This window comes from Chanodichthys erythropterus, chromosome 24, assembly GCF_024489055.1.
Source record: "Chanodichthys erythropterus isolate Z2021 chromosome 24, ASM2448905v1, whole genome shotgun sequence".
Classification (NCBI taxonomy): domain Eukaryota; kingdom Metazoa; phylum Chordata; class Actinopteri; order Cypriniformes; family Xenocyprididae; genus Chanodichthys; species Chanodichthys erythropterus.
This window is the reverse complement of record NC_090244.1, coordinates 3,708,446-3,720,857: the sequence shown is the minus strand read 5'-3', so window position 1 is coordinate 3,720,857 and position 12,412 is coordinate 3,708,446. Positions and strand designations below refer to the sequence as shown.

The window sequence follows — 12,412 nt, the reverse complement described above, 5'->3', positions numbered from 1 at the left end:
CCGAGCAAAACATTACGAGTTCCGCGCTTTGATATTACTCGAATTCAACAGTTTGACAGGTTTAAAATACATTTATAACAGTCATACAATTTTCTCAACCGTTTTGACGCAGAAAACAATTTTATAATCAATTATTTGGATTAAAAACGATCTTCACACTGTTACCATGGTAACAGAAGCAGCTAGCTTGCTAGCGTCGTGAACGGCTCGTCGTTTGAGCAGATCCGATGTGTCTTACTCGATAGCAAACATCTTTTCGTGTTGTTTTTCGTTTTAAATATCAATGACAGACACCCTACAATGAATCGACAATGACGGTGAGTTTGTAGGTTGTTTGCTGCAGATTAACATGTTGAGATGATTTTAAGATTTTCTAAACATGTATAAATGTATTACTTTTCGTGTTTTATATGTTATGTTTGTCGCATTTGCTTCTAATATGACACGTATCTGTTTTAAAGCTTATTTAAAATAAAACTAATGATTTAACAATAAGTACCATGGTAATACCATGTTTTTTTTTAAGTGTCTTGGTGGAGTACCTTGCTATATGTCACAAAATACCTTGATAGATACTACCACAGTACTTTACTGTTTACAGGTTTTATTTGTACAGTCTGTATAAAACAGAAGGACAGCAGACTGAAGGTGCACGTGACCTCTGTCATTATTAAATAACTCTAATCCTCTTTGCAGGATTTATTTTTAGAGGATGGGCGAGACATGCAAGGTGATCAGTGCCTGAACATCAGGTAAATGACAGTCGGCTAATGGAGATGTGCCGTCACAGACCATGAAGAAAATATTCAACTTCAAGAAGAAGAAGGGCTCCCCAAGTCCGTCTGAGACGGCGAGCGTGCTGTCGGCCAGCTATGATGTCAAGGAGAAAGACCTCGGGAAGGTCCACAAGGCTGCGTTCAGTGGAGATGTGGCCAAACTCAGACAACTGGCCAAAAAGAATGACTTGAACCAGCTGGATAAGGAAAACAGGTAATGGCTGATATAGTGTAGTGAACAAAGCAAGATGTATTATAGTGATTTTCACACTTTGTCAGGTATTAACTTAGAAGGTTTCTGCTGTTCTTCCCAAGGTGTCGCCATCAGGCTTCTTAACTTCTTAAAGGGACAGTTCACCCAGAAATGAAAATTATCCCATGATTTACTCACCCTCGAGCCATCCTAGGTGTATATGACTATCTTCTTTCAGATGAACACAATTGGAGTTATATTAATAAATATCCTGGCTCTTCCAAGCTTTATAATGGTGGGCTCGAGTTTTTGAAGCCCAAATAAATGCATCCATCCATCATAAAAGTACGACTCCAGGGGGATAATAAAGGCCTTCTGAAGTGAAGCAATGCGTATTTGTAAGAAAAATATCCATATTTTAAACTTTATAAGCTGAAATCACTGGCTTCTGGCAACAGCTGTACGTTCGTTCACGAGAGTTAAGTTCAGGTGAAAGAATGACCTCTGACCCGAACAATGACGTAGGTTTAGCATAAGCTTAGGTGAGAATAGCATAACTCCCATTGCTCCCATTGCTTTTCTTCAGCAATTTTCGCATGGATTACTTTTATGATGGATAGATGCACTTTTTTGGGCTTTAAAAACTCGCCCCTCATTCACTTTCATTATAAAGCTTGGAAGAGCCAGGATATTTTTAAAGATATCTCCGATTGTCTTAGTCTGAAAGACGATAGTCATATACACCTAGGATGGCTTGAGGGTGAGTAAATCATGGGATAATTTTCAGTTTTGGCTAAACTATTTTATTTCAGATAGAAAGTTTCTGCAATTCTGCCCCATGTGCTGTTTTCATTTTCAACATTTTCACTGGCTCCGCTACAGAAAATTACCTATTTATATATCTTATCAATGCATTTTTATATTAACTAGAAATATTTTTAGTTAGCCTAAATAGCTGTTCTGTTCATGTTTCTTTGGAGTAACATTTACAGTGACACTAGGAATGTTTATTAAGTAACTAAATAGAGGCCATTTTGATTTTGTGTTGACTTTAAATTATTCTTCATGCATCTTTTAAATGATTCAAGGCTTTTAAAGTAGCATTTGTTGTTGCATAATGATCTTTGCAGCAGCTTAAATCACAAAATTCACACTTACTTCACCTTGTTTATTCAAAAGAGATATTCTTGCTAGTACAGAGTTTGATGTCTGTAAGATTTTTTAATGTTTTTAAGTCTCTTCTGCTCACCAAAGCTGCATTTATTTGACCAAAATAAACTAATATTCTGAAATATTACAATTCAAAACAACTGTTTTCTATTTGAATGTATTTTAAAATGTAATTTATTCCTGTGATCAAAGCTGAATTTTCAGCATCATTACTCCAGTCATCAGTGTCACATGATCCTCCAGAAATCATTTGCTATTCAAGAAACATTTCTGATTATTATCAACATTGAATACAGTTTTTCTGCTTTATTTTTGTGGAAAATGTGATACATTTTGTACAGGATTCTTTGATGAATGAAAAGTTCAGAAGCATTTAGTAACATTATAAATGTCTTTACTCTCAATTTCATGCATCCTTGCTGAATAAAATTAATTTCTTGATTTCTTTGCCCACAGAACTGCGCTGCACATCGCTTGTGCCTGCGGACACACGGATGTCGTTCAGTTTTTGGTGGAGAGCAAAGTGAAGCTAAACTTATGTGACAATCAGAATCGCTCCGCCTTAATGAAGGTACACTCAGTTTGTGGAATCATATGAATGTAAATAAATGTTGCTTGTCTTTGTGGTCATGCATGTGTCTTTTGGCTTGTAGGCGGTTCAGTGCGAGCAAGACCGCTCTGTGTCTTTGCTCCTGGAACATGAGGCTGACCCCAATCTGGTGGACATCAATGGAAACACGGCACTGCACCTGGCCGCCCGCATCCCATCCCTACCCGTGGCACTTCAGCTCCTGGAGCACTCAGCCAACATCAATGCACAGAACAAGGTGAAACTTTAGTGGTCGATTCCAGATGATCACAGTATTAACCACACGCCCAACAGGTGTCTGAAACATAAAGGTGAAGATTCGAGTGTAATTTATGTATAATACTGCATAATACACACTATAAATGCCTACTCACAATATTGATTGAGACAGAAGTCTCAGTGTTGTGGCAAGGATGCACCAAAAATGATCGTTTTGCACATTGAAAGTTAAGATGCAGTCCACTCTTGAGATGTTTTTTTGTGGTTTGATTGACAGGATGGAAACACTCCACTGATGCTGGCTGTGATGGAAAACCACGCAGACATGACAGAGCTTTTACTGAAAGAGGGAGCAGATGTTAATGTCAAGAACCAGGAGCAACGGTAAGAAGGATGCACCTTTTGGGGCTCTACTAAAATAGGTTTTGTACTGAAAATACAAAAAAAGTGAAAATTTCCTCCGATGTCCCTTTTTAACATTTAATTTTATTTCATTTAATGTAAATGTTTTTTTAGTAGTTTTAGTTCACTATAACAAAACTGATTCACATTCTGTCTGTCATTGTTAAGGTCTGCATTGATGATAGTGGCGTGCAATGGACAAATCAGCATGGTGCGCTTGCTCCTGCAGTATGATGCCGACATCACGGTGAAAGATGATAAGGGATGGTCTTCTGACGATTATGCCGTCATGAATGGACACCACGCGTAAGGGCTTTCACAGCATTTGACGTTAAATGTAAAGTTTGTTCATATGTTGTTTTAGCAGTGAATGTTGGTCATTTTTGCTGCTATTATCTAATATTGATGCATTGTTAGGAACAAGGTGATATGTTCACATTGGCAGTGTTTTGTTAATGTAATGGAAATGCACTGCAGATGTAGACCGCTTTGTTTGAAGCTCATATCAATCGTTCTTTTCCAGATGTTCACATCTAATCATTGAGCATGGGACGAAGATAAGATCCCTTCAGTCACCTTCCCATTTTACCTCCAGCAAAAAGAAACAGGCGTCCGTGCTCGGCAGCCCAGGCGGTATTGTGGCTGGTTTGCCTTTGGGAGTGCCAGCTCTGGATAAAGATGGTGAGAACATTTGCAAAATGGTTTTCAGAGTGTCATCTGTGCTCATAAATATATACGTCAGTATTCCTGCAGTGTTGAGTGTGGTGATTTGATTTGGTTCTGTTTTCCTACTCCACACTCATCTGTTGTAGCAGCAGGAAGCAGCTCTGCAGGAGCAGGGAAAGGTATTGCCAACTTGTGCCAGCTGATCTGCTGTAGATCAGACACATCATTCTTTACCATCTCAGTTTAAGACACAATGTAAGAGGAGTATGTGTTCATTCAGTGTTGCTGAATGGTAAACTATGGTGTGTCAAGTCATATCCTTCTTTATGTGTTGTACGCTTGCATACTAGGTTACAGACAAAGACACCTTTGCACCAAGATGGAAATGAAAAAACGAGCCTCAATGAAAAAATCCAGTCATTCTTCAGTGTACAATAAAAGTCCCACTTTATCAGCAATCACTTGTAATGCCATTTATTTTGCCCTGCATATATAATAGATTGTAGATACGTGACCTAAAGGCTTAATGGTCTTAACTCATTTATCTTATTGAAGTTTTTTGCCAAACAAAGGGGGAAAATGGACAAAAACATACTTTTTTGGTGTGAATATGTCTGTAGGATTGCATCATTTCACCACAAATGAGTACTCTCTCTAATTGTGACTTGATAAATTGATCTCTAGCTATATTGGAAGAACATATTTGTACTAGATATGTATTATTTATTGGCTAGGGTCTTGTAGGTAATCTCTTTTCATATTTCTCTCTTCAGATACAGAGGACAATTCCCACACAGACTCCATTAGCAGGTGAGATGTCATTGATATATCAGACAGGAATGAGTGATGGCAGCAGCTACAAATGATTCAAGTTTATCAAGCACTAAAATGTGTTCATTTGCAGGGTATCAAAAAGTGGTGCTGCTGATTCCTGGCCTTCATCTGATGATGATGATGAGTTAGATTTGAGCCCAAAGGTATCTGTTGTGTTGTGCATTAAAACAGTTCTGAATAACGTGATATTGTAATATTAGGTTAGGTAATATAACATTTTTTTTTACAGAAACAGAAAGTAAACTTAAAGAAACTCATAAGCACATCAAAAAGGGAAAAGATAGAAGGTAAGTTTTAATTTTAAATGTTTTTTGAAGTCTGTGAGAACTGTGGTTATGCTGTAATTTGAAGCCCCTGTCCTGTAGCAAAGTCCCTTTAGGGCAAACAGACCACTTGGCAGCCATCTTGGCAACTTTTTATATATATATATATATATATATATATATATATATATATATATATATATATATATATATATATATATATATATATATAAAATTAGATTTATATATTTATATATATATATGAATGTACAGTACAGTCCAAAAGTTTGGAACCACTAAGATTTTTAATGTTTTTAAAAGAAGTTTCGTCTGCTCACCAAGGCTACATTTATTTAATTAAAAATACAGTAAAAACAGTAATATTGTGAAATATAATTACAATTTAAAATAACTGTGTACTATTTAATATATTTCACAATGTAATTTATTCCTGTGATGGCAAAGCTGAATTTTCAGCATCATTACTCCAGTCTTCAGTGTCACATGATCCTTCAGAAATCATTCTAATATGCTGATCTGCTGCTCAAGAAACATTTCATGTGTACAATTGTACAAATTATTTGTGTACAATATTTTTTTTCAGGATTATTTGATGAATATAAAGTTCAAAAGAACAGCGTTTATCTGAAATCTAATCTTTTGTAACATTATAAATGTCTTTACTGCCACTTTTGATTGATTTAATGCATCCTTGCTGAATAAAAGTATTTATTTCTTTAATTTCTTTTCAAAAAAATAAAAATAAAAATTCTTACTGACCCCAAACTTTTGAACGGTAGTGTATAATGCTACAGAAGCTTTGTATTTCAGATAAATGCTGTTCTTTTGAACTTTCTATTCATCAAGGAATCCGGAAAAAAAAAAGTACACAACTGTTTTCAACATTGAAAATAATCATAAATGTTTATTGAGCAGCAAATCATCATATTAGAATGATTTCTGAAGGATCATGTGACACTGAAGACTGGAGTAATGATGCTGAAAATTCAGCTTTGCATCACAGGAATAAATTACTTTGTCAAATATATTCAAATAGAAAACAGTTATTTTAAATTGTAATAATATTTCACAATATTACTGTTTTTTACTGTATTTTTAATTAAATAAATGTAGCTTTGGTGAGCAGACGAAACTTCTTTTATAAACATAAAAATCTTAGTGGTTCCAAACTTTTGGACTGTACTGTATATATAAAGTAATAGGCATGCTACGCTTATCCATTTAGGATGCTGAAAGATTGAGTTGTTATTGGCTAAACTTGTTTCAGTAACATATTTCAATCACAATCTAAATCGGACAAAAGTGGTATCATAAATTTTGATGCTCAAGCTCAACTTTGTCTAAGGCCCTGGTTCCACCTGGTATTAAGATGCATTTTGGTCGATTGGACGAGGGAGACACATACCCTGTTCCACCTGGTATTTTATATGCGTCTCTTTTGTCCACTTTCTACCACTTATTTCTTCGAAGGGAGGGTCTATGGGCGGGTAAATGTAAGGTTTTTTTTCAAATCTTTCCATCTAATGGACAAAATAAGCTTGTGCATTTTACATATGAACACACCTGGAGACGGTGGGAAAACATATGGAGAGCATCAGCTTTTGTTTCTGCTCTGACAGCCACAATACCAGCCAAACACAGTGAGTGTGTGTTAGAAATCAGAAATGGTGAGAGAACATTGTACGTTTTTCGTCTTCAAAACAAACTTGGGTCTTCAGCCATCACAGTTTAAATTCCCGTCTGGCTAGAGTGCTTCCCATAATGTTTACGCATTAGGTCAGTAGGCGGCCTTTTGCGGCCATTTGAACACATTGCGTTTTCGACTATCTCTGGAAGTGGTTGAAAGTGGACAAGACATTTTAGACCCCGTTTACACCTGTATTTAGCGTCGTCCACTTGTGATCCGATCGACCAAAACGCATCTTAATACCATGTGGAATCAGGGCCTAAAACACTGTATTGTTCATGTTGCATTTTAGAAAAATAAAACATGGTGATGTCTTTATCAAAAAGTAAAAGAAAAAGGCGGGATTTTCTATCCTGCGGCCACCATATTAAGCATTGTGATATGCTGTCTCTGTCTGTAGTCATAGCAGATCGGGATGCAGACAAATCCTGGAGCGGGTCAGAGTCAGAACTGGACTGTGAGGATAAGGGTGTAAACCGCCCACCTCTGTCCAGACCACTCCCCTCCAGCAGCACCTCCCTCCAACCCCCTGTAGCAACCCCACCTGCCTCTTTACCCCACCCACCCCAGATGAGCTCCACCCCCTTCAGCAGCACCCTTAAGGTAACCCTCACCGTGTCTCTGTGTGGTACATTGATTGACTCTTTCCTTCTTTGTTTTCATTCAACCCATTCCACCCTGCTGTGTCAGGTGGGCAGAACGAGTTAACAGAGCTGCCCTCTGGTAGTAACCTAGAGGTGGAAGGCAACAAAAGTTCAGAGGATGAATCTGAAGAAGATGAAGGTGAGGATGATGATGATGGTGAAGAAGAAGAAGAAGATGAGGAGGAGGAGGAAGAGGAAGAAGAAGAAGACGAGGATGATGATGATGATGACGAAGAAGAAGAAGATGATGATGAAGAAGATGAGAATGAGGATGGTGAAGAAGATGAGGAAGAGGAAGATGAGGAAGAGGAAGCTGCTGTGGCTTGTGAGACAACAAACATTCCTGGATTGCCTAAAACCATTGCTCTCGATACCGCAGAACAATCAGATGAGGCTGATGAGAATATCAAACAACCTGAGTGGGACAAGATGGAGGACAGTGTCTCAGGGGACAATCCTCTGGAGGTAAGGACAGATCAAGAACAAGAGGCACCAGAGAAAATGGACGTGAAAGAAACGATTCCTGAAAAGCCACTTTTTGGAGGTCCAGTTCCAGGGATTCTCGATTTAGATGATGGTTGTCTTGTGTCAGCCGTCAGGGTCGAGGCAAAATTCTCAGATGAGGAGGACAACGAGAGGGCCAATGAGAGTCCAAGTCCAACTTCTTTACCAAGTGTGGACAGAACATCACAAAGAAATCCAATGGAGACCAAGAATGAAAACCATAGTGATGATGATGATGATGATGATGATTGGGAGGATGATAATGATCAAGATGAGGAGCTGTTGAGAATTGAGAAGAACAGTTTAGAAGTGGAGGCCTCTCAAAGGACAACCCTTGTATGTGAAGATGCACAACTTCAAGATCAAACCGATGATATTCTACTGAGACCAACTGAAGGAATAGCTGATCTTGACACCAGCAGTCTGGATGTTCCCTCAGCATCACCTAAGTCTAAAGCCATAACTACTGCAGATGATGATGAAGATGATTGGGATGATGTTGATGAGGAGGAAGAAGCCCAAACGAAAAAGCCTCTGAACTTATTTCTGACCTTGCTGGGACAGAAGGAACCGGAGAGCCCTGAGGTATCTTGGGAGTCTGGCTCAGACAAAAGTGTTGGAACACCTGAAGAAGATAAAGATGCCAAGGAGATGCCAAGTGGAGAAAAAGACCAACATCAAGAGGCTTTGGTTCAGGATGACAATGATTCAAAAAGGTCATTGTTAGAACCCGTTGAACACCTTTCCCAGAGTCCTTTACATGAAGAACCTGTGCGTATGGAACACAGTGATGATGACAGTGAAGCTATACCAGTGTCCATGATTGTTGGTCAAAGTGATGAAGACCAAAGTACAAGTCAAGACGAAGACAGCCAAGTGAAGCAAATGCAATATGACTTTGCAAGTGGCTCAGTCAAAGTTTCTGATATAGATCAGATCTCTGATGTCTCTGATGATGAATCTATGGTGGAAGAATGTATTGATGATGCAAGTCAACCACATACTCCAAATCTCTCCAACAGTAGCCCAAAACATTCCACCCCATCAAGTCCAGCACAATTGGAAAAACCATTCCTCTCAGGTAGCCCAAATCCTTTAAAAGCAATGAGCCCAGTTCCAACAAGTCCAAAATCCCCAACAAACCCAAGTCCAAGGCAGTCTTCTGGACCTAGCCTTCAACATTCAGCTGCAACTAGTCCACAAAACTCAAGTTTCTCAAGCCGCTCACCAAGTCCCCAACACTGCAGTCCATCAGCCTCAACATTTATCCATTTTATATCGCAGGATTTGGATCAAAATTCACAGGAAGCAGTTATGAATCCAGAATCTCAACGTTCAAGCCCTAATTCTCATCTTGAGGGTGACCTTTCGGTAGAGTTTGCAGATGAACGATTAACAGAGGTGATTGAATCAAAACCAGCTCTTCAAGAAGAAATCCCCTACACCGTCATAGATGAAGTTGATCTCACTTCTGATGGAGAAGATGATAAAGAGGAAGAACTTGAGAAGTTGCATGAGCAGAACGAATCATTAAAGGAAGAAAGACGTTCAGAGCAAGGATCATTACAGGTACTCTAGACGATACCTGTAGCTTGTGGATAGGAGGTGGCGACTTGTGGTTTGTAGTTGTAGTTTCTAGGTGTGGTAGAGATGGTTAGGAGACACTGAAGATGCAATCCTGACAAATCTGTTCTTGCTCATCCCTATTGTTTCGTGTCTTTTGTTCTTTTTATGTATCTAATCTCATTGAATTGTTCAACTTTTTGAGTGCCTTGAGTATAAAATCCTCTGTGTTAATGTTGGCATGCATCTCATCTTTGAACAGGAGGAGGCATCCACAGAGGATGAGGAAGAGGAGGATGTAGAAGAAGAGGAGGATGAGAGGGAAGAACCGGAGGAAATGTGTGAAAAGTCTAACGTTCCTCAAAATGGTGGCACCAGCGAAGACAAGCGAAGAGGTACATTTTCATAGTTTATGGTTTGAAGGCTTTTTGCTTCAATTTTGGCATTTATTTTGTGACCATGTGACTAGATGTGCATGTTTTTCCAGATTTCCTTTCAGAACTGGGGCTCGAAAAAGAAGATGAAAATGACGACTCTCCCTGGGATTCAGAGGTTAGTCGCAAGGCATATTAAACAAAGCAAAGCTGGTGAAATCTCCATTATAGTTATGCATTTTATGCCTACAGCATCACAATCACCCTAAAACAGGGTTTCCCCAACCAGTGCTTAGAAAACCCCTACAGGTTTGTGATGGAACTGCAAGGTTTGTGGAATTGTGATGTTAATGCAGATGTCAAGCTAAATTAAATATAACTTAGTTAAACAAAAAGGATATGAAATTATTAAATTAGTTAAATTGCAATTATATTTAATGAATAATTATATTATTTAACAATTATATTTAATACAATTATGAAATTAATGTAATACAAAATACACATAAAATAGTTTTAGTTATTTAAAAATGTATTTATTGAATAAATTAGTTATATTTAATTACTAATTATGTAATTTAAAAAATATATTTAATTAAATTATGAAATTAATGTAATACAAAAAACACATAAAATAGTTTTAGTTATTTAAAAATGTATTTATTGAATAAATTGCAGTTGTATTTAATCACTAATTGTGTAATTTAATAATTATATTTAATTAAATTATGAAATTAATGTAATACAAAATACATATACATTTATTTATTTAAACGCATTTATTAAATAAATTTGTAGTTATATTTAATTACTTAATATAATTAACAATCATGTTTAATTAATTAAATTGGGATTAAATTAATTTAATCAATACACATATAGTTGTTTTATTAATGTAAAAATGAAAAAATAATCATTGAGGGTGAAGAAAACATGTTGGGAACCCCTGTCCTAATGTCATCTGTGACTTTATTTCATTCTGGTATGTTCTCTCTTTTTTCCATTAACAGTCTGGTTCTGAGAGCCCATGGAAAAAGCAGGCCAGTGGTCCACACACTCCTGCCAAACCACATAAATCCATGTCCAGTATTTGTGAGGAGAACACTGAAGGTATGCATGACATTGGCAGTGATTTATTTTATATATTTTTACTATATAAAAATATGATTGCATTTTAAAGCGTACCGGTAATACCATAATAGCTTTGTCTGTAGCCTTCTGCAACCATTTCATGCTTAAAAATATGCAGATAAGATTGACATTTTCCATTGCTTCTGCTTAACGGATGTTTTACATGCTATGCTAAATAATGAGAAGTGTAGGTTATTTGTAGATTTGCATTTCATAATCTCATTGAATTCTTTTGTAGACTTCTTATACGTTCCCTCCTTCGTAAGAGGAGGGAGGGACATTAATTTATTGAGAAGTATAGGCCAGCCAGGAGGCTGCAGGCCGATGGGTAGGCATTCTGATCTGCCTCATGATTTGCTGTTGTCCCGCTGGATTAATCATCTCCCATAATCCCCTGCAGTGTCTCCAGCCGTCACATTAACACCTTGTCCTCGGATCTTGATCTCTTGTCTTATGTGTCTGTTGTCATCTGTGCGTTCATGGCATGTGATGAGACTAATATCTGCTTATAGTGGGGAAGGCCCATTATTGTTGCTCATGTTTACAAGATGAGTTCATTAAATTAACATTGTAGCTAAATGGTTTCCTTTTAAGTGTTTGAGTATTTTGCCACCCTCAAACCCCAGTTCACAGGCATCATGGGAGATCTCCATCGCTGCATGTGCATGCCCGCGCACTCGCCGCATGGAGGCTTGTCTTTGTCCATTAATATTTGTTTTGTTTAGGGGAGTTGATATTTCTGATGTTTTGTTTTTTTTATGCCTTTCAGTTTTAAGAAATGATGAGGATGATGTAGAAGAGAAGGAAACTGAAATACCAGTAAGCATCATTTTAAAATTGCAGTTATTGAACTTGATTGGTGGAAAAAATGGTGGAAATACAAAGGATTACATTGCTTTGCTGCATTGTTAATTATATTAATATTATAATACTATAGTTATATTAATATTGATACATTAATATTATTATTATATGATGTGATAATACCATATATTAATATTAATTGTATTTAAATATTAATGTACTCCTGTAGCTCAAATAGTAGATCAGTTTGAGCTACAGGCGTATGCTGATAAAAAAAAAAAAAAGATTAAAAAAAAGTATACCTTCAATGCAACGTAATTCGTTTTGGATAAAGGCATCCAGCAAATGCAAAAAAGTAAATGTAAATGTATAAATATAAATAAATAATAATTTTTTAATTTATTAACAAATGTAACATTTTTCTTCACAGCCCAAAGTGATCAAAAGAGAGCCAGTGTCTGTTCTTAGTAAGCTGATGGATTCAAAAGAAGCCAATAAGAAAACAGGTCATCTCTTCAATTTATTTTTTTAACACAACTATTAAACTAATTTGTATGGAAGCTTGTTTGCCC

General features: G+C 37.0%; 1 protein-coding gene across 10 annotated transcripts in view; it reads left to right on the top strand.

Moving 5' to 3' along the window:
- Nucleotides 1–182: 182 nt before the first annotated feature.
- The window catches only part of si:ch211-272n13.3 (ankyrin repeat domain-containing protein 26), a 43,387-nt gene continuing 31,157 nt past the window's right edge, over nucleotides 183–12,412 (top strand). For 7 of the 10 annotated variants that reach the window (XM_067379590.1, XM_067379588.1, XM_067379585.1 and 4 more), the window contains exons 1-18: nucleotides 183–317; nucleotides 697–990; nucleotides 2,596–2,710; nucleotides 2,793–2,966; nucleotides 3,225–3,331; nucleotides 3,518–3,655; nucleotides 3,873–4,030; nucleotides 4,162–4,194; nucleotides 4,789–4,825; nucleotides 4,920–4,992; nucleotides 5,079–5,136; nucleotides 7,221–7,423; nucleotides 9,794–9,926; nucleotides 10,019–10,083; nucleotides 10,916–11,015; nucleotides 11,275–11,364; nucleotides 11,806–11,855; nucleotides 12,271–12,346. In XM_067379590.1, coding sequence (XP_067235691.1) covers nucleotides 794–990; nucleotides 2,596–2,710; nucleotides 2,793–2,966; nucleotides 3,225–3,331; nucleotides 3,518–3,655; nucleotides 3,873–4,030; nucleotides 4,162–4,194; nucleotides 4,789–4,825; nucleotides 4,920–4,992; nucleotides 5,079–5,136; nucleotides 7,221–7,423; nucleotides 9,794–9,926; nucleotides 10,019–10,083; nucleotides 10,916–11,015; nucleotides 11,275–11,364; nucleotides 11,806–11,855; nucleotides 12,271–12,346 — 1,807 coding nt within the window. In that variant the 5' untranslated portion in view covers nucleotides 183–317; nucleotides 697–793. The remainder of the gene's footprint in view (nucleotides 318–696; nucleotides 991–2,595; nucleotides 2,711–2,792; nucleotides 2,967–3,224; nucleotides 3,332–3,517; nucleotides 3,656–3,872; nucleotides 4,031–4,161; nucleotides 4,195–4,788; nucleotides 4,826–4,919; nucleotides 4,993–5,078; nucleotides 5,137–7,220; nucleotides 7,424–9,793; nucleotides 9,927–10,018; nucleotides 10,084–10,915; nucleotides 11,016–11,274; nucleotides 11,365–11,805; nucleotides 11,856–12,270; nucleotides 12,347–12,412) is intronic. The other 3 variants (XM_067379581.1, XM_067379586.1, XM_067379587.1) reach the window with 3 other exon arrangements.